Source organism: Aegilops tauschii, chromosome 3, assembly GCF_002575655.3.
Source record: "Aegilops tauschii subsp. strangulata cultivar AL8/78 chromosome 3, Aet v6.0, whole genome shotgun sequence".
In the NCBI taxonomy this organism is placed as follows: Eukaryota; Viridiplantae; Streptophyta; class Magnoliopsida; order Poales; family Poaceae; genus Aegilops; species Aegilops tauschii.
Window position 1 is genome coordinate 621,979,631 of NC_053037.3, and position 22,590 is coordinate 622,002,220.

Here is a 22,590-nt window from a genome sequence, read left to right on the forward strand (position 1 = left end):
CAACCGGTACCAATGCACCACCTTTAGTCCCGGTTGGTGGCACCAACCGGGACCAAAGGCCGCCGCTTCCCGCCCTTTGGGCTGCTGAAAAGTGGCCTTTGGTCCCGGTTGGTGGCACCAACCAGGACTAAAGGGGGTCTTTGGTACCGGTTGGTGCTATTAACCGGGACCAATGCCCTGGGTATATAAGAAAACAGTTAGCAGTTTCGACCAAATCCATCACTTCTTCCCCCGACGCCCCTGCTCCTCCTCGCCGTCGCCGCCCGACGCCCCTGCTCCACCTTGCTGTCGCCGCCGCCACCGACGCTGTCAGGCTGCTCGACGTCGCCGTCGCCGCCGCCGTCAGGCTGCTCAACGTCGCCGCCGCCGTCGCTGACGCCCTCTGCCCCGACAATGGCGTCGACCCTCGCGCCCCTGCCGGCCCCGACGCGCCGCCCACCGTGCCCCCCCGCCCCCTGTGAGCACCAGCCTGCTCCCGCGCCCCTCCCCTGTCCCGCGCCCCTGCGCCCCTGCCCTGCCCCTCCGGCGCCGGCGCCGGCGCCGGCTCCTCCGCCGTGCCCCTCCGCCCCTGCCGGGTGCTAGCTATTAGATTTTTAGATGTTTTTAGATGCTATTTTTAGATGTTTTTACATGTTTTTTAGATTATTTTAGTTTATGTTTAGTTTAGTTTTAAGATTAGGACAATTTCAGATGTATAGGTATATTTATTTAGATGTATAGTTAATTTAGATGTTGTAATTTGTTCATAAAAATTGTGCACTTTTGTATAGAAACTTTATTTTTTTTCATATGTACGAAAATGTAGAATGAAAACGAAAACAAACATATAAGAAAAAACAAAGGAAAAAATGAAGAAGGACCCGCGGCGAAGCAAGTCTTTTTTGAAGGTAGTTCTTTGTTAAAGTGAGGGGGGACGTCCGGAGCACCCCCCGGCCCTCTTGCTCGACGAAAACTCTCGAGGACACCCAAACCCTAGAGAAAAACAATGTCGGTCTCCTACCCCCTCCCGCGCGCCCCTACCCGATCGACAAACTCTCTTGAGGCCACCCAAATTTACCAAGCTAAAAGAGCATTGTCGTCGAGGCCACCCCGAACCCTTGAAGCGTTGTTGAGGCCACCCCAAACCCTTGAAGCGTTGCGGAGGCCACCCCAAACCCTAGAGAAGCGTCGAGGCCAGGCCACTAATATGATTCCTTATTGTGCTTAGCTAGCTAGTTCAACGTTTGCCACTAATATATCCATCTGTCATGTTTGAATAATAATTGCCATGTTGTAAATATTTGCAGAAACTATGGATCCGCACCCCCGAGACGAAGCAAAAAAGCGGTGTTGGGGGAGATAATCGCACACGGAAGTGATGCCGTCGTGTCGTTTCTCAACGACACATGCACCGATGGCCTGGAAAGACAGGATGAAGAAGCAGGCTACGACGATAATCAAACAATGGAGGAGGAAGGACACCGTGATGACGGCTCCGGTGACCGAATGGAGGGGGAAGGACACCGTGATGACAGCTCCGGTGACCGAACGGAGTCCGGCTAGGTATATATATTAATTAATTAAGCATGTGCTGACTATAGCTAATTGATGCATTAATTGTTTTTGGTATGTACACATATTAACTCTCTTCTTTTTCTTATTTTCTTGCCTCCGGATCGAGCAACACTTCGGTAACGAGACGAGGCCCGAAGAGAAAGTTGCGCGCGGATGAAAGGTACACGATCATCGAAATTGATCGCGCTGGCCAACCGATTGAACCCCTCCGGACCAAGCAAAAATTTAATGCTCAGTGCGGGGTTCTAGTGAGGGACATGATCCCGATCAACATCGAGCAATGGTTGAGGCCTAAGGACAAAGACTCTCAGGTGTCTTATGTCAGCGATAGGCAGAAAGCTGATCTTTGGACTGCGCCGTAGAAAAATTTCACCTTCCCGCCAGAGGAGGATCCGTAGAATCCAGTTAAAAAGCCAATGATCAAGGCTTATGCTCTTAAGAAGAGGGCTGAGCTATTCAGGAGGTGGAAGAATGAGCTGAAATCATCGTTTGTCGACCAAGACAAGACTCCAGAATTCATCGGCCGATTTGAGAAGATCAAAGATCAGTGGCCCGAATTTGTCACCAAAAAGAAATCTGAGAGAGCAGCGAAGATGTCAGCGACAAACAAGAAAAATGCTGCAAAGAAGAAGCATCACCATCACACAGGGTCAGGTGGCTACCTGAAAGCCCGGCCGTTGTGGGACAAGGCTGAGAATGACCTCATTGATAAAGGGATCGAACCAGAGACGCGACGCTGGCCAGACCGTTGCAGGACTTGGTTCTTCGGGGTTGGGGGAAAATTGGACCCTGTAACAGGGAAGTGCGTTTGGACCAACGAGCAGCTGAACACACCCATCGAGAAGCTTTAGGAGTATATCGAAAAGGCGCAACAAGGGACGTTCGTTCCGGACAGAGAGAACGACGAGCTCACAGAGGCCCTCGGGAATCCTGAGCACCCCGGACAGACACGAGGCACGCCAAGCTCCCTTTCGTGGAAGGCTGGATTTCCCGACGCAGGCGGTTACAAACGCCGGGAGAGGAAGAAGAAAAAGGAGTTGACCCAACTACAGGCGCTGCACGCAAGGGTACAAGCGCTAGAGAAATGAGAGGCAGTTCGCAGCACGCGACCTGCCGAAGCTACACCCGAAGCTACCCCGCCATCTCAGGGGAGAAGCAGCGTGGCTTCCACGGAGCTGCTTCAGGAGCCTGTCTTCACGGCTCCTGCTAGCTACCCTATAGATGCTATCACGGAGTCTCAGCATTGCCACCTTATGACGCAGTGGATGGAATTGAAAGTCAAGGCGGCTGTTGGCTCTATTGCACCTCCTGAACCTGGCGCAACTTTTCACTGCCGGCCGATTCCAGAAGGATATGCTAGGGTGATGGTGGATGAAATCACAGAAGGATTTGAGGACCTCCAGCTTGACCACCCTACGGGTGACGGGGAGACTCGGCTGGGTTCTTGTCTGAAGACTCCATGCCTATGGCGGAAGGAGCTCATCAACCTTCCGAACTGGATGCCTCCGCCTCCTCCTCCTCCTCCGGCGAGTCAGGGCACTCCGCCTCCTCCACCGCCTCCTCCTCCGGCGAGCGACGATCAGGGCACTCAGCCTCCTTCTCCGGCGCGTGGCGGCACTCCGCCTCCTTCTCCGCCTGCGCCGGCGCGCCCGAGCACCACCAGCCTCCTCCTTCTCCGCCTCGCCAGCAAGGGCGGAAAAGTCCCGCCGCCGCCCCGGCTGCTCCGGCGCGCCATAGTCCTTCTCCTCCGCCTCATAAGCAAGCACAAAAGAAGACAGCCGCAGCCACTCCGTCTGCTCCGGCGTCTAGCAGTATAGCCAGAGGCGGGAGGCAATACAGATACGGTCCACCTCTCAAGCCTCTAGAGAAGTTACCGTACGAGAGGACCGAGGAGGAAAACGTGAAGATTGTGTGGACCGAAGTGAAGGACTTCTTTGAAGGGGTGAAAGCAAAGAGACATCCACCTCCGGAGGAGAAGGTAGATCCGGTGAAAGCAAAGCGCACTATCGATGCCCTGAGGAAACCACCAAAGTCTCCGCCGAAAACCAACTATGAGCGCGTTACTGAAAAGGCATATCTTGAAGCGAAGCGCTCGGGAAGTACTGTCAGTGATCAAAGGTTAAAAGAACGACGAGCAGCTGGGAAAAAATTGCCCAGCTCGGCGAACAAGCGAACCAATCGTGCCCCCCGCTCAATGTGTCTAGCGACATCGTCGCTAATGCTCTGGGGATGGTGCCCGGTTATAGCAATCTTGGAGATTACCTGCCCGACGATGTACATTATGATTTCTTGGAGGTGGACGAACACAGATACGAGTACGGGAAGCCTCTCGTCAAAGATGAAAAATCTCTAACAATGATGATGCGAAGATTCCATAATTGGTACATGAAAACCTGCAGAGAGTCTGGGGGACGAATACTTTGTATCTGAGAGTTAAAGAGGAGCACGACCTCGTTGGAATTGATCTGTTGCATGTTCCATTTGAGGAGTTCTTCCAGTTCTTCAATCAAAAGGCCCTCGATAAATTAACGGCCACTTGCTACTGTCTGTAAGTACTACTTCTGTCATTAAGTCTCTATGTATAGCTCAGCTCTTTCATTGCATGTATTTATAATCCTCACTATATTATGCAGATTGAAGATCGTCGAGTGCAGAAAAGCAGAAATGTATGATATTGGGTTCATTAACACAAATCTCATAGATGAATTTTAGGTTAAAAAGAGCGCCGAAGAGGCCGAGGCCAACTTGCTCAAATCATTGTTAATAAATCAAAACAAAGATTTAGTACTCTTTCCTTACAAGTTCAAGTGAGTGTTACTGTCGTGTGCATATTCGGTTTCCCTTATTACTCGAGCGAGGTTATAGTAATGTAATTGATGAGTTATGCATGCGTGCATAGCTTCCATTATATTCTTCTGGAGATTAAGCTTGAGCGGGGACTAGTAACCGTCTTAGACTCGAGACGAAAGGATCCCGAGACCTATGCGGACATGACTAAAATTCTCAACAAGTAAGTTCAATCGATCATTATCGCACCATATCGGCAACTTTTTGTTCATTTCCTGATATCTCAAGTAATAATTATTTTCTTTGTCTTGCAGGGTTTGGAAACAGTTCACCGCAGAAGCTCCGGGACTGCCGAAGGAGCTGCGATATACATACCCGAAAGTAAGTACTACTAGCTAGCTAGTTGCATGCATCTCCCGTTGATTCTAGCTACTTTCATCAATGCCATTTATAATGCTTCATTATCAGTTTGATTGACCTGTATTTCTCGTAAAGTGCTTGTGGCAGGAACAAGGGAATGATTACTGTGGATACTACGTGTGCGAGTTCATCTACAACGCGACTTGCAAAGATAAGCGGGGCTACTCTAAAAGACAATATGAAGTGCGTAAGCAATAATATTCACAATTTTATTTTATTACACCATCATTTCTGTTGAGTTTCATTCATATATATGTATTAACCCCCTTCTTCAAATTAGACGTGGCAGATGCGGAATGAACTCCTACCACAAGATCGCATGAAAGCAATTCAAGAGGAATTGGCGGGATTCTTTCTTGACCACGTCATCAATAAAGCCAGAGAATACCATGTGGAAGTTGAGTTCAAATGCTAGGGGATTGTAAGAGATCTTACATATTGTATATGTACGTAGCCAGTAGCGTCGGATAGATAATACGAAAACTTGTTGTTCGACCAATCTCTCGGAGAAGGAGAGGTCGATCACTTCTCTCGGTATGCATGACGAACTTCTGTACTTAATGGTTTCCTTCATTTTCTTACTAGCTAGCGTGTCGAGGGCCTCTCTATGTGTAGTACGTAGCATCGACCAAGCACGGAGATAAGAGAGGACACTTCTCTCTATTAATTAATTAGCTACCTAACACAATATATGAAACACCTTAATTAACCATACAAAACCCCCAAATCCACCCCCCCTTTCAGAAAAAAAAACCCTAGCCCCTGAATAGCTGACGCGTGGATGCCTATTGGTCCCGGTTGGTGCCACCAACCGGGACTAAAGGGCCTCCTGCCTGGGCTCGCAGCACTGGCCACGTGGGGGCCCATCTGTCCCGGTTAGTATAAGAACCGGGACTAAAGGCCTAGGCATTAGTAACGACCCTTTAGTCCCGGTTCCCCAACCGGGACAGATGGGCCTTATGAACCGGGACAAATGGCCCTTTTTCTACTAGTGGAGGAAGGGTCTTTAGCAAGCCTCCAAGCAGCTGCAAGAACCAGACCCTCATTAATTGCTTGCAAGTTCCTAATGCCAAGACCACCTTCCTGTTTGGAATTGCAAATGTCCTTCCAAGCCCTAAAACAAAGGCTCTTGTTAGAATTATTCCATCTGATTCCTGTCCACCAAAAGTTCCTTATAATAGCAGTTAGTTTGGCTATAAACTTCTTAGTAAACAAAATGTTAGACATGTATTACACAGGAATAGCAGAGAACACAGACCTAATGAGCTCGAGCCTAGCAGCATGAGAGAGCATGAGAGAGCATATTAGCTTTGTAAGCAAGCAATTTATTCAAAAATTTATCAAGAACAAAGTTGTAAGCAGTAGTTCTATTTTCTGCAGGAAGAATAAGCAGATGGCCAAGGTGGGTGAAATTGATATCCATGGTAGAAACATGAAAAACTTGCTTAATCTCTTGAATAGTGGTTTGACTAACATGAGTATTAAAAAGAATAGCAGAGTTGGCCCAGTTTGGGGTTTGACCTGAAATAGAACAAAAGTGATGGATGAATTGAGCCATCGAATTTCCTTCCTGCAAGTGGCTTGACCACAAACCAACAGATCATCTGCAAACAACAGGGAATGAATAGAAGGGCAATTTGGATCAAGTGAAATACGTTGGAGATGATGAGCAGCTAGAGCTTCATTAAGAGCAACATACAATTCATATAGCAATAACAAACAAATAACGCGACTTGGGACATCCTTGATGAATACCTCTGAAGCCTTTAAATTTATGAGAAGGTTGCCATTAATAAGCACCGAGAAAGTACGAGAAGAAATGCAAGCACAAATCAAGTTAATGAAATGACCATGCAGTCCTTTACGTGCAAGAGCAGACACAATGAAACTCCATTCAAGACGATCAAAAGCCTTAGCAAGATCTATCTTGAGCATGAAAGCATGATGATTCCACGATTTAAGAGCAAAGGAGTGAGTAATTTCTTGAGAAATAATGATGTTATCGCTAATTCTTCTACCCTCAATGAATGCTTGTTGTGTAGGATCAATATAGTCCGGAAGATGAGGCTTAATCCTATTCTCTTAAGTATTTGTATTTTAGTTTTACCTTTTGCCCTATCATATGATTATTAGTTTATTTTTAGAAATATATATTTTCAAACAAGTTTGAAATTTTGGCAAAATATTTTCTTCATAATTCTCCATATTTTTGAAGTTCATAAATTTGTTTCCTAGTTTTGTGTTCCCATTCCCAGAATTTCCAGGAAGATTTCTCTTGAAAATATATCCTCTTGTCCCACCACAATTTTTTTGCTCGCTAGGTCACCATGTGTGTAAAGTCGCACTTACGCTACCCTAAGATCACTTCGAATCGTGACAATGACCAAACCTAGACCATTTTGGTAGTTGAGGAACAATCTATGACTGGTTTCAAAATGGGACACAAAATATAGACTTTCATATTTAATAGTTAAGAGATCAAAATTGCTTCTCTTTCCTCATGCTTTGTCTTTCCCACTCCCGCTTGCGGATGCCAGGTCACTCATCCCCTTCAAGTTTGGCCGGCGAGCCCATGGATCCCGCTCAGGCAGCTAGTGGTGGGAGGGGGTTTCCGGCGCCTCAACTTCAGCCGGTATTTTAGGTTAGGTTTTTCCCTTTCAGAGACGACGTTCTAGCGGAAGGCGACGCTTCATCTTTGAGTTGGTCTTTTGGGTTGCATCCTCCTTGGGTTGGTCCACTGGAACGGAGTCGACGGAGCTTCGACATAGATTCCTGTCGTCTCCTTGGGGCGGCAAGGTTAAGGTTTCTCTCCGCGCGTGTGTGCCGACAAGATTTAGTGTAAGGCGCTTAAGATTAAGTCAAGGGTTCAATGACAACGACTGCGGTGCGACATTGGTCCTTAAGGACACCTGCATGAAGACTTCTCGACTGTCATCGACAAGGTCAAGCTGGCTCAGATAGGGAAGTGGCGACAACAACGCGTGAGCACCTTGTTTTGGGTGGTAAGTGGTTGTTCAGTGATGTAGAATCCTTGGTGTAATGTGTATTATGTTTAGAGTGCTTTGTACTTTTCTTATGAATCTTTATAATAGATTTGGGTCCTTTTTCACAGAAAAAAGATGCTTCCTCTTCCTCCTTACGAGCCTTTTGGCATTTAACTCCACACCAAAAATAATGGCCGCACCTTAGATCAGTTCCTCCGCATCCGGATCGAGCACAAGGTGGTTGAACCGCTCAGGAGGTGGATAAAGATTGAAGGCACGGATGGAAAAGATGCTAAAAGATGCCCTGTAAAGTATGAGCGCGTTCCTCATTTTTGTTTTTATTGTGGCATCATTGGGCACACAGAGAAATCATGTCTGATAATAGAAGAGGAGAAGATAGGGCGGTTCTCTACGGAGCAGTGTGCCTTGCCATACAAGATGTTCGAGCACCGGAGCTTCTATATGCCAGGGGAGGTGAGCAGTGCCAAGCGCAACCTCCAGTTTGGTAGGCTCCCTTCACAGGCTCTTGTGATGGATGCAGAAGATGGAAACGGGAAGAAAGCAGGGGAGACAGAAAAGTTGGGCACCAATATGAAGGCCACCGACAATGATGAGCGGACGACAACGGATCCCATGATCAAGGCTGTTGTGAAAGGGGTGGTTGCTGCTGTGGAGAATCTCAAGGCCAATGAAGAGGTTGTAGCGGACAGAGTACACAGGATAGCTAACATTCCTATGCAAGTCAATCCAGAACAGCAAGTAAAGTCGAAGACAGTCTGGAATCAGCGTGCCCATTCTGAACATTCCAGGGCTAGCAGCAATGGGCGTGGGAAGCCTCTCTTCCAGGCGGCCAAAAGGAACCCAGGACTGGGACAACTGGCTGCAGCTATCAGGGCCGGAGTGGCCAAGCATACTGCTGGACTTGCTACTGGTCGTGAAGCCAACAAGCCGTCTGATGCCCGGTTCATCCAAGGGGTGTTGATGGCCTTGTAGTGACCACCCCAGCACATGAGGTGATGGGGGTCGCTGCAATTCAGGCAACTGGCGCTGCATCCATATGCTGGGGATGCTACTGATGGGCTAGTGCAGGCAGCGGTGGCCTACTCCCCGATCCGCGAATATGGCAGGAGTGACAGCTCTATTTGCCGTGAGCTGTACGGTCCAGATGACACCAACAGCGCTGCCTGCGTATACCGCCGGAAGAATCAAGTTCTTGGTAAGCGCAGCGGAGAGGACCGAGCTCCAATGGATCTGGATGATGAGAACAACCTGCCAAAGTTCAGTTTTGAGAGCAGCAAGAAGAGCAGAGGATCACCTTCGGTGTCGCTGGAGGAGGAGACCAGGAAGGAGGACGCCAAGAAATCGGAGGCAACCAGCCATGGGGCCGCTGGTCAACTGACAGACACGGATGAGCGTGCCTGTCAGGAGCCCTGACGATACTTTGTTGGAACTGCCGGGGCTTGGGCCGACCCCGGAAAGTTCAAGAATTGGTGAGGCTTGTGCATCCTCAGCGTCCAAAAATTTTGTTTCTTTCTGTAACTCGTCAAAATAAAAGGTTTGTAGAAGGTCTTAGATGGAGGCTAGGCCTCCGCAATGTAGTTTCCTATATAGAAGAAGGTAAAGGGGGTGGCCTAGCTTTGTTCTGGGATGAGAGTGTCGATGTTGAGCTCTTTAAGCTAGGCGAGAGATTTATTGATGTATTCATTTGTAATATGCCCTCTGGAATAAAGTGGAGATGCACCTTTGTTTATGGAGAGCCTCGTACACACTTGTGCCATCTTATGTGGGATCTAATGCGTAAAATGAAAAAGTTAACCTCGCCGGGACCATGGCTGATGGCAGGCGATTTCAATGAGTGTATGTGGCAGGAAGAGCATTTTTCTAGAACGTGTAGAAATAAAAAACAAATGTTTGATTTTAGAGAAATCCTATCCCACTGTGATCTTCATGACTTAGGTTTCTTAGAGGCGCCGTGGACTTTTGACAATGGCCAAGATGGCGACCGCAATGTTAAAGTTAGACTTGACAGGGCGGTGGCGAACCCGGAATGGATGAATATTTTCCCAAACAATCAGGTTAATCACATAGTTAGTACAGCTTCAGATCATTGCCCCATTGAGGTGTGCTGTGTGCAGCAACATGTACACCACCCAGTCAGTCAACAACGTAGATATGAAGCTTTCTGGGAAAAGGATAACAAACTAACTGAAGAAGTTGAGTTGGCTTGGTCAAAGCATCGGTCAGCCAGAGATTTAGGAGATATTACAGCAAACCTATCAGGTGTGATGAGTTCTCTTCACGACTGGAGCAAACGGAATTTTGGTTCTATCACAAAGAAAATAAAGGACCTTCAGAATAAAATTCAGGCTATCAGTCACCGTAATGACAGTTTCGCAAACTCTGAGCGAAAGCGGCTAAGAAAGGAACTAGATGAACTACAAGATAAAGAAGAGATTGCTTGGCGGCAAAGATCAAGAGTGGAGTGGCTGAAGGAGGGCGATCGAAATACAAATTATTTTCATCGAAAAGCTACTTGGCGCGCAAAGAAAAACTCTATCCGGAAGCTTCAAGATGAGGCGGGTAACATTATTGACAAAAAAGAGGATTTGGAAGATATGGCCACAAGTTTTTTCCAGGAGCTCTTCACCAAAGATAATCAGATCGAACCTAATATTATCCTTGACCATGTCCAAGGCCGGGTTAATGCTGCTATGAATGATACGTTATGTAAAGAATTCACTGATGATGAGATTGCAAATGCTTTATTCCAAATCGGGCCACTAAAAGTGCCTGGGGCAGACGGCTTCCCGGTCGTTTTTTCCATAGACACTGGGCTACTTTAAAAGATGATATTATTCGGGCTGTAAAGAATTTTTTTGCTGATGGAGTTATGCTGGGGTGAATGATACAGTTATAGTCCTTATTCCAAAGAAGAAAGACCCAGTTAAGTTGAAGGATCTCAGACCAATAAGTTTATGCAACGTTGTTTATAAAATCATAGCTAAGTGTCTGGTAAATCTCCTTAGACCTTTGCTCGAGGATATTATAGCCCCCACCCAAAGTGCCTTCATTCCTGGGAGGATGATTACGGATAACGCCTTAATAGCCTTTGAGTGTATAAATACCATGCAAAAGTCATGTGATGCCAAAGGATCTTTTTGCGCTTACAAACTAGATCTCACAAAAGCGTATGATCGTGTGGACTGGGACTACCTTGAGGGGGTTTTGAGGAAATTTGGCTTTGCAGACCAATGGATTAGATGGACGATGAGCTGTGTGACGTCAGTCAGGTATGCCGTGAGAATGAACGGGACTATCCTCCAGTCCTTTTCGCCTTCTCGGGGCCTGCGTCAAGGTGACTCGTATTCTCCTTACCTATTCCTGCTCGTTGCCGATGGTCTCTCTACTCTGCTACAATCGGAGATCAACACCGGTCATATTCAGGAGTTCAAGATCTGCAGAGGGGCGCCTGGCATTTCTCACTTACTATTCGCGGATGATAGCCTGTTATTCTTTAAGGTGAATCAGGACCAAGCCTCGAGAATTAAGAATGTACTAACGAGGTATGAAAAGGCTACGGGTCAACTGTTAAGTCCTAGTAAATGCTCTATCATGCTTGGCAAATCCTGTAGTCAGGAGGAAGGAAAGAGAGTGGCACAAATCCTGGGTGTTCAGAAAATTGATTTTGAAGAAAAGTATCTGGGACTTCTAGTCCCTGAAGGAAGAATGAAGAATGGTAAATTTCAGCCCATTAAAGAGCGTTCATTGAAGAGATGTACGGATTGGTGTGAGAGATATTTATCTAGTGCGGCTAAGGAGAGCCTCATAAAATCGGTACTCAAGGCACTATCTACCTATGCCATGAGTGTGTTCAAAATTTCTACAGGCTTATGTGAGGAGCTGTCACAGATCACCAGAAACTTTTGGTGGGGGGACGAAAATGATAAAAGGAAGATACACTGGCTTGCCTGGGATAAGCTGCTAATGCCAAAAGAGAAGGGAGGTATGGGATTCCGGGACCTCCGCTTATTTAATCAAGCCCTCCTAGCGAAGCAGGCTTGGCGACTTATCCAATTTCCGGACAGCTTATGTGCGAGACTGTTAAAGGCAAAATACTACCCACATGGCAATCTTGCTGACACTGCTTTTATACAGAACGCGTCACCGTGCTGGCAAGGAATCTGCCATGGTTTGGATCTCCTTAAGAAAGGCATCGTTTGGAGGATTGGTGAAGGTGATAAAGTCAGAGTGTGGAGAGATAATTGGATCCCAAGGGGAAATTTAAAAATCATTGGGAAACAATCTCGTACTAGGATAAAGTGGGTCTCCGTACTGATCGATCCAGTGACAAGGACATGGAATGAGGAACTGATTAGGAAAATATTACTACCTCATGATGTTGACGAAGTGCTAAAAATTCGCCTTCCACAGTCTACCTCTGAGGATTTTATAGCATGGCACTTTGAACGCTCGGGTGTTTTTTCGGTTCGCAGTGCGTACAGGCTAGCCGTTAATGACAAGGAGGCGAATCGAGATCTGGGACAAAGCAGTACAGCGCCAACTGGAGAAAGAAAGATTTGGAGCGTGCTTTGGAAAGCAAATGTCCCTCCCAAGATTAGAAATTTTGGGTGGCGTTTGGCGACGGAGTTACTCGGAGTTCAGACAAGTAGACATAAGAGAGGGTTGGAGCTATTCCCTACATGCTCTATTTGTGGGATGGAACTAGAAGATGTAGATCACGCAGTCATGAGATGCCAAAAGCTAAAGCCCTGCGTGACACCATGTGTGAGGTCTGGAACCTTCCCCGGGACACTGATCTCACATGTACGGGGCGTGTGTGGGTCCTTCTAACTCTTGATAAGGCGAATGAGGAGGAGCGTACACACCTCCTCTTCATCTAGTGGCGAGCGTGGCACCTTAGAAATAACATTATATTTGGTGACAGGAAAGATACAATAAAGGCATCAGCAGATTTCCTACAAAGTTATGCTAGCTCCTTTTCGGCGATTAGAGCGGGATAGTCGCTTCCTGACTTTAAAGGAAAAGGAAAAGTGATGCCAGACATTTTACCCCGTGAGACTAAACAAAAAGATGCAGATTATAAATGGGTCAGACCTAACTCAGGTTGGCTCAAACTGAATGTTGATGCAAGCTTTATTCAGGAGACAAACCATGGAGCTTGGGGGGCGGTTCTACGAGATACAAATGGGGCGGTGATTGGATCTGCTTGGAACACAATCCGTAACTGCGCTAGTGCTGAGGCGGCCGAAGCTGAAGCTTGTCTTGAAGGAATCCGAGATACCATGCAGTTCATAGACCGGCCAGTAGTTATTGAGAGCGACTGTGCCAATGTCATCCAACAAATTTCTTCAAAGGACTTTAATAGATCTCCCATTGGTAGCTTGTGTAGGGAAATTCAGAGTTTGCTAGGCCAACTCCCTGATTTTACTATTGCTAAGATCCTAGAAATGGCAATAGGGTTGCCTATGCTCTCGCTAGTTTTGGTAGGAGTGGTGTGGGTAAGGGTGTGTTGATCGGCTCAGTTCCAGCCTGCGTGTTGCGACTGGTCGATGATGATTGTAATGAACCTATGTTGATCATTTAATATAATACACACCTTTTTCAAAAAAAACTCCACACAAGTAAATTTTCAGTTGAGTAGAACCTATGAAAGGAAATTACTGAAAATTAGAGATGATTAGCTTAAACAAGGATAATAATATCACAAGGTGGTAAATTGTCATATTCAAAGAGTATCTGGACGTGACTGAATGAGAAACGGAGATAGATTAGGCGTACGTACGTTGGATTGGGCATCGAGTCGGCAACCTAAAAAACGTACTTACGTATGTTTGACCTAACTAATCACACCCTAATCAAACAGAAGATCGATGGAAGAAGAGGCTGCGGCCATGGCCGCAGCGTCGATCCCGGACGATGTCCTACTAGAGATCCTCGTCCGCGTGAAGGAGGCCGCTGATCTCTTCCGCTGTGCCATGGCGTGCAAGAGGTGGCGCCGTCTCGTCATTGAACCCTCCTTCCTCCGGCGCCGCTGGCCGGAGGATGCGCCCGCCGTCTTCGTCGGCCTTTTCATCCGGGAGTGTCGCCGTCCAGAAGGGGCTCCCTCCTGGGAGCATTGCTTCTTCCCGGCGCCACGATCGCCTCTGGGCACCACCAGCCGCCGCCCCCTCAGCTCCTTTATGACCACTGCCCGCGACGGCCTCTTCGACCGTGCGGCGCCGCTCGTCGCGCGTCATGGCCTCGTCCTCGTGCGTCTTAGAACGTACGATACCCTTGGAAACATGGAACACACCATCCTCCAACTTGCGGTTGCAACCTGCTTGTCGGCACTTGGGACATGCTCCCTACTATATATTTCGGCTCGCTCTTCAATTGCAACTACAGCGGCTATGCCATTCTAACCGGTGCGGATTGCCGCTCCAAAGACGAGCCGTCGCCGCCAGTGTTGCCCGGCAATTCGTGTTTATTTAAAGTGGTAATCATCGGCTCCGCCCATGATGACCTTTACTACAGCCTACGTGTGTTCTCGTCTGACAAAGCAAGCTGGAGCGTGTATACCAATTGCTTCGATAGTGGTGCGCAATCACACCAAGTCGCGCGATTTAGCGATGCCATTGTATGCAGTGGCATGGTACATTGGGTATTTCGCTATTACGGAGAACAACATTGTGATGTCATTAATCTGAACGCCCGAACTGGCCACATCTCCTTGACCAAGCTCCCTTTCAAGGAATACCTTGAGTCACCCATGCCTTACTTTATCCGCCAATGGGGCGCTATCACTGCTATGGCTGCAAAGTTCAGGGTCTGGACTCAGTGGCGGTGCCAGGATCAAAACCATGTGATGTCAAGCTTCACTAATAAAAAAAAATAGATCATAAACAGGAATAAAAACATCGTACCTTTATTACAAACCAACATATCTATGGCAGTAGTACTTTACGACGATGCATACATTGATATGTATGCATAATAGCATCAGTACTAATAGACTGAAATACATCGGTTTCAACATAAGTTATGAGACAATGGTACAAGAAATCATCGCCTATTCTATTGCGCAAATCAGACTTGATATATTTCATTGCGGAAAATGCTCTCTCAACTGTTGCCGTCGCCACCGGCAGGATCAATGCTAGCTTTACCAAAAGGAATACTAGAGGAAAGGTATTGTACTTCTTTGTCTCGACCAGTTTTCTGCAAAGATCACTAACCCCTTTCAGATTGGAGATTCTTGAATCATCACGAACATTTTCAAGGAAGTTATCAAGTTGGACACTACGATCTTCAATCTTGCTTTCACTCCCAAAATCATCTGGATACAAACGAGCCATTGCTAACACTTTTTCTTTGTCAAAATTAGCAAACAAATCAGAAGGATCCAAAGAAGCCATCCCAAGAAGCAAGGTTGTGCTGCTTTCACTAAAGCGGTCATCAATCTCTACACGTAACATATCAATAATGGCGTACATCACACTTTGGTAGTAATTCTTATTTGATATGCCATCAGTCTGAACCTTACGCTTTGATTTCGATCCTCGGGGAATATGCATAGCATCCATATCAGAAAGTTCAATATCTTGTTCAATGCAAAAATCAGTAACCTTTTTAATCATACCTTCCCAACCTTGGTTTCTCATTTCCTGTAGCCTTCTTTTGATTGTGTGAAGATACGACACGGCATTCACAATGTCCTGATCCTTCCTTTGCAAAGCAACGCTTAGATCATTAGTAATCCCAAGTATAACCTTCATCAAGTGCATCATGAAAACAAAGTCAAATGTTTGAATAGCGTCCAGAACACCCTTTGCTTTAATCCTATCGAGAGCTTTGCTGGCGTTTTGTGCATTATCATCTACAACTTCAATTACCGAGGGGAACATAACAATCATATTCAAGAGAGAGCTGAAATGAGAACCCCAACGAGTATCCCCAGCTCGTTTAAGTCCAAGTTCTTGATTCAAACCTCTACCAGTTTCCAGTTCTCCATTCTGCAGTGCCGTCTGGACTCTTTTTGCTTGTTTCTCTCTAAGCATATCTCTGTTCTTAAAAGAATTTCCCACTGTGGAGAGAAGAACACTCATCCACTCAAAAAGCCATACCACATCTTCATGGTTTTTTGCGACTGCAACTAGTGTGAGCTGAAGTTGATGAGCAAAACAATGGATGCTATGAGCAGACCTAGAATCTTCCATTACTAAAGTTTTCAAACCATTCAAATGCCCTTGCATATTACTAGCTCCATCATAGCCTTGGCCACGAATTCGAGAAGGGCTAAGGTTATGTTTTTTAAGCACTGCATAAATAGCTTGTTGGAGAGCAAGAGAAGTTGTTTGAGTAACATGAGAAAGGCCAATAACACGCTCCACTGAAAACCCCCTTTTGTCAACATATCTTATAGCAAGAGCCATTTGTTCCTTGTGAGATACATCACGAGATTCATCAACCAATATAGCAAAGTATTCATCTCCTAGATCTTCTATGATTGCTTTCACTGTTTCTATCGCACAAGCTTTCACAATATGTTTCTGGATAGTCGAAGAAACCAACTTTAAATTCTGAGGAGCATTCTTCAAAGCAACAGCAGCCACATCAGGACAACGTGCAACATACCACTCATAAAAAGTTAGAAAATTCCCCTTCCTCAAAGAAGACTCGCTTTCATCATGACCTCGAAATGGCAAGCCCAAAACAAGAAGCAACCTTGCAATATCTATTGACGCAATCAGCCGAGTTTGGTACTCTATATTGGATTTCTTTGTTCCCTTGTGTAAGACAGCTCCAATGGATTGCTTCTGGTTCATTAGATCATCACATCTCTTCATGTTCTGATTATGAGTACTTGAAGGACCCCCAACATGAATATCCAATCTCTTTACATTATTCCAACTTTTCCACCCCTTTGTTGAAAATACATCTCCACCACCATGGCCTAGACTTCCATTCTGAAACAAATAGCAACAAAGACAAAATGCTGCATTTTCCTTTGTACTGTACTCCAACCAAGACTTGTGATCCTTGAACCACTCTTCATTAAAACGACGTTGAACTCCACTGAAATCTGTTTGAAGGAAAGCATGTCCTGTTGGTTGGAACGGGCCTCTCAGGAGGTACGCTTCGCACATCATCACGTACTTTGGCACTGTACTGGAAAATTGGTATGCGATTTGCAGGATCTGGCGGAAGATTAGATGTATCCAGTGGCGAAGCCACGCTATAATTGTGTAGTCGCTTGACTACACAGGTTTCTCGTACGACATCGACCCCCACGTCTGCATACCACGTCGTTGAACCAGGCAACCAGGAATATTTAACTACACAGGCCCATCTATTCTCTTATTTTTCTTCTTGTGTAACAATTAGTTGGGCCACTACTGGGCCATATCGCAAGAAGAAATCCAAAATCCCTTAACTGATCGCACTAGTTGATCTTGATCCCCAAATTACGTGATCTCGTTGGCTCCTTCACGCATGCCTCTCCAATGACCGTGGGCGGCCGCCGCAGCGCATCGCCTTCAGACTTGCTGTCCCGGACTCCCGGCGCCGGTGATCTTTGGCTGGACTCTGAACGTGAGACGTGAGTAACGACCACGTTAGGCCGTCAGGCAAGCCGCGAGCGGCGCACCTGCGGCTGCACACGAATTGTCCGTCTGAAACTCTGAATCAATCGATCAATACTACCGCACTAGTCTGCACTCTGTATCTGATCCAACACAACTACACAAGGCAAGGCCCTCCACTTTTCTACTTCTACTTGTTTGCTTTATGTGCAAAAACAGCAATACAGTTCATTATTTTCCAGATTTTCTCTCACTAGCAATATTAAGATTTAGGATGTAGGAGATTATTTTTATTAAGAATAAGAATTGCATATTTCCCTTTTCTTAGCAATAGATTTATTTTGTCAGGTCATTGGTTTGATAAATGGATAAATTTGTGAAGAAGTGGCAGTCCAACTCAAATGTTGCAAATACCACACAGCAGCAATCACCTGCGAATGAGGAAGAACAGACTCCTATTGATTCTCGAGCCACTTTGGAACGTGTGTTAATTAATAGCAATGCAAGGCCGCGCCCAGCTAAAGAAAAAGAGGAAGTTGATACATCTAATCTTCCGCCAGATCCTGCAAATCGCATACCAATTTTCCAGTACAGTGCCAAAGTACGTGATGATGTGCGAAGAGCATACCTCCTGAGAGGCCCGTTCCAACCAACAGGACATGCTTTCCTTCAAACAGATTTCAGTGGAGTTCAACGTCGTTTTAATGAAGAGTGGTTCAAGGATCACAAGTCTTGGTTGGAGTACAGTACAAAGGAAAATGCAGCATTTTGTCTTTGTTGCTATTTGTTTCAGAATGAAAGTCTAGGCCATGGTGGTGGAGATGTACTTTCAACAAAGGGGTGGAAAAGTTGGAATAATGTAAAGAGATTGGATATTCATGTTGGGGGTCCTTCAAGTACTCATAATCAGAACATGAAGAGATGTGATGATCTAGTGAACCAGAAGCAATCCATTGGAGCTGTCTTACACAAGGGAACAAAGAAATCCAATATAGAGTACCAAACTCGGCTGATTGCGTCAATAGATATTGCAAGGTTGCTTCTTGTTTTGGGCTTGCCATTTCGAGGTCATGATGAAAGCGAGTCTTCTTTGAGGAAGGGGAATTTTCTAACTTTTTATGAGTGGTATGTTGCACGTTGTCCTGATGTGGCTGATGTTGCTTTGAAGAATGCTCCTCAGAATTTAAAGTTGGTTTTTTCGACTATCCAGAAACATATTGTGAAAGCTTGTGCGATAGAAACAGTGAAAGCAATCATAGAAGATCTGGGAGATGAATACTTTGCTATATTGGTTGATGAATCTCGTGATGCATCTCACAAGGAACAAATTGCTCTTGCTATAAGATATGTTGACAAAAGGGGGTTTTCAGTGGAGCGTGTTATTGGCCTTTCTCATGTTACTCAAACAACTTCTCTTGCTCTCCAACAAGCTATTTATGCAGTGCTTAAAAAACATAACCTTAGCCCTTCTCGAATTCGTGGCCAAGGCTATGATGGAGCTAGTAATATGCAAGGGCATTTGAATGGTTTGAAAACTTTAGTAATGGAAGATTCTAGGTCTGCTCATAGCATCCATTGTTTTGCTCATCAACTTCAGCTCACACTAGTTGCAGTCGCAAAAAACCATGAAGATGTGGTATGGCTTTTTGAGTGGATGAGTGTTCTTCTCTCCACAGTGGGAAATTCTTTTAAGAACAGAGATATGCTTAGAGAGAAACAAGCAAAAAGAGTCCAGACGGCACTGCAGAATGGAGAACTGGAAACTGGTAGAGGTTTGAATCAAGAACTTGGACTTAAACGAGCTGGGGATACTCGTTGGGGTTCTCATTTCAGCTCTCTCTTGAATATGATTGTTATGTTCCCCTCGGTAATTGAAGTTGTAGATGATAATGCACAAAACGCCAGCAAAGCTCTCGATAGGATTAAAGCAAAGGGTGTTCTGGACGCTATTCAAACATTTGACTTTGTTTTCATGATGCACTTGATGAAGGTTATACTTGGGATTACTAATGATCTAAGCGTTGCTTTGCAAAGGAAGGATCAGGACATTGTGAATGCCGTGTCGTATCTTCACACAACCAAAAGAAGGCTACAGGAAATGAGAAACCAAGGTTGGGAAGGTATGATTGAAAAGGTTACTGATTTTTGCATTGAACAAGATATTGAACTTTCTGATATGGATGCTATGCATATTCCCCGAGGATCGAAATCAAAGCGTAAGGTTCAGACTGATGGCATATCAAATAAGAATTACTACCAAAGTGTGATGTACGCCATTATTGATATGTTACGTGTAGAGATTGATGACCGCTTTAGTGAAAGCAGCACAACCTTGCTTCTTGGGATGGCTTCTTTGGATCCTTCTGATTTGTTTGCTAATTTTGACAAAGAAAAAGTGTTAGCAATGGCTCGTTTGTATCCAGATGATTTTGGGAGTGAAAGCAAGATTGAAGATCTTAGTGTCCAACTTGATAACTTCCTTGAAAATGTTCGTGATGATTCAAGAATCTCCAATTTGAAAGGGGTTAGTGATCTTTGCATAAAACTGGTCGAGACAAAGAAGTACAATACCTTTCCTCTAGTATTCCTTTTGGTAAAGCTAGCATTGATCTTGCCGGTGGCGACGGCAACAGTTGAGAGACCATTTTCCGCAATGAAATATATCAAGTCTGATTTGCGCAATAGAATAGGCGATGATTTCTTGTACCATTGTCTCATAACCTATGTTGAAACCGATGTATTTCAGTCTATTAGTACTGATGCTATTATGCATACATATCAATGTATGCATCGTCGCAAAGTACTACTGCCATAGATATGTTGGTTTGTAATAAAGGTACGATGTTTTTATTCCTGTTTATGATCTTTTTTTTTATTAGTGAAGCTTGACATCACATGGTTTTGATCCTGGCACCGCCACTGAGCATCAGCCAGCTGACCTTCCTCACAGATTGTCTCTCTCTCTCTGGCTTCATTTTGCGGCTAGTAGGAAGATTACTGAAACTACTAATCCTTGGACTATCAGGAAAGTTTTAGGTGATTTCTTCTGCTACTCTTCAGACCTTCAACCTAGGGTGTTCCATATTTCGAGGGAAATTAATGGTATTGCTCATAATGTCGCTCATCAGGTTCTTAAATCAAATGTAGAACCTGACATATGTTGTTTTGCTTCAGCTCACAGGAACATGACTTGCCCGGTAGTTTCTCTCCTATCTAATTTCCAATTCGAGGACTTTGTAATCCATGTTGGACATTGCTATTGAGCTGAGCTGAATGGAAAGTTTGGCGCTTCATGCGCCTTTTGTTGTTCAAAAAAATAAAATAAGAGAAAGCCTTAATTTTGGAAAATTCAGAATATTCGAACTTGACAGAAAACTGATAACTATAAACAAGGTTCTCGATTCATTTTGTAAAGTACAAAGATATTTTCCACTTTCTACTAAGATATTTTTACTTGGAATTTAAATTCATGCACAATGTATATATTTTATCTTTTGTTGAATATATTGTCAAGGCTCCTTGTGGAAGGTTACATACGATGTCTTGGTGTTGTAACATAAAAGTTGCACCTGTTTAGAACCAATATATATTCTAGTAAAGCCAAAGAACAATTTGAATCTGTCATGTCTGGAGTTTAACAGGCTAATTATCTCTGAAGACAGAACATTTTTGTTCCAAAATTTCCCTGAAATTTTCCATAAGGCGGTGACCATGCGCAATTAATTATATTGTTATTAAAAGAGCGCAAACAATCAGCAAATAAAATAAAAGGCAAAGCTTAGATAAATAGCTCCAGCTTTGCAGAGAAAACAGTTTAAGTACCACCATCCCCATCTGTATATGTTATGTTACAACAACATGCCATTACATCTGCCACATGACAGAAAATTAAAAGGACTAACGGCTTTCAGTCTCAAGTAGGTTACAGCTAACAGCTTTCTCTTTTCCCTCTCTCTCTAGTTCTAAATTTCTACAGCAGAGTAACAACAAGCCTGTAATTACTCATTCTCCACATCTTTACTCATCTAGCTACAGAATCTACATTCTCCTCGGCACCTATTACTCATTTTATTTCCGATGGCAAGGCGCACGCATAGCCCTGACGCCTTGTAGATGGAAAAACGAAGACGCCAGCATGCAAACCTAGCCACTGTTAGCTGTACAGCTAGAGATGCTTTAGTCTTCAGGCAGCACACGGGACGGTTGGAGCCCGAGTCGCTTTTCTGCGCACAGAAGAGAGCGTCTTTGGGTTAGACACAAACCTTGAGTTGATGATAACCTAAGCGTATAGGGCTCATGGACGATAGAGAACATACCTCCCGCTGCGACGAGCTTCTCCACACGTGCTACTATGTGCTTCCCATATGTGTATTTCTTCAGCGTGTTAAGATGTGCTTTGATCCTTGTGAGGATCGCCTCCCTCTGCTGGTCGTCACAGGTCTCTAACACCTTCTGTACCACGTAGTTTGCAAACTGGTCTTTCATCATCACCTTCAAAGTTCAATACAAAAAAACACGTCAGCAAAGCAACGAAGGAGCTTGAATCATGAACTACAAACTGGTCATCAAAGATACCACGGAACTTTATGTTGCACAACAATAACCAAGCATATATGTCTACAAATTGAAGGGCAACAGACCTCAAGATGTTCACTTTCCTCCGTGGATCCAAGCATTTCACCAATTAAGATTTGGCGCTCCACAGGATTCCCAAAGGATAAACACTTCTCAATGACATTCGAGGCAAACTTTTGCTGGCTCATTTGTACAATCTGCCCAATCAACTTCTCAATGATAGCAGATCGCTCATGGGGTTTGCCGTGTTCCATAACATGCTGTGAAATAAGCTCGGTTATTGAAGAATGAAGATGGGAGAGAATAGTGGTAAGAACAAAACACGTTTTGTAGAAAAAATGCATCCATAAAATAGGGAAAGTGTAGGCATCAAAATCGTCCATTTCAATATTCAGGCTTATTGTGTCACTTGTGCAACTGTCAAAACTACTTACTTGAGCTTGATTGTATTTTAATCTAGACTAAAAAGAAGTGATCCCAGAACAATAGGAGAAATGCATACCAGTTACAGCATGTATAACATTCACCTTATTTCCAGATATTAATGCATAAAATATTGACTCGAGTCAGTAAAGGTAAAGGGGAAAGGAAAATCATACTCACTTTGCTGAGTACTGATGAAAAAACAGTCGAGTAAGGAGAAAACTAATATTATTTTTCCACGCAGGAATTTCATCCCAGCTGAAACC

At 44.9% G+C, this 22,590-nt stretch overlaps 1 protein-coding gene across 3 annotated transcripts in view; it reads right to left on the minus strand.

Moving 5' to 3' along the window:
• The window catches only part of LOC109750815 (pumilio homolog 1), a 54,003-nt gene that overhangs the window by 25,872 nt on the left and 5,541 nt on the right, over positions 1-22,590 (minus strand). For 2 of the 3 annotated variants that reach the window (XM_073511389.1, XM_073511390.1), the window contains exons 7-9: positions 21,967-22,161; positions 21,643-21,817; positions 21,087-21,549 (exon numbers count right to left, since the gene is read on the minus strand). The exons of the other annotated variant lie outside the window; for it this stretch is intronic. In XM_073511389.1, the coding sequence (XP_073367490.1) occupies positions 21,503-21,549; positions 21,643-21,817; positions 21,967-22,161 (417 nt within the window). In that variant the 3' untranslated portion in view covers positions 21,087-21,502. Of the gene's footprint in view, positions 1-21,086; positions 21,550-21,642; positions 21,818-21,966; positions 22,162-22,590 lie in introns of those variants that run through there. 3 annotated transcript variants of the gene reach the window in all.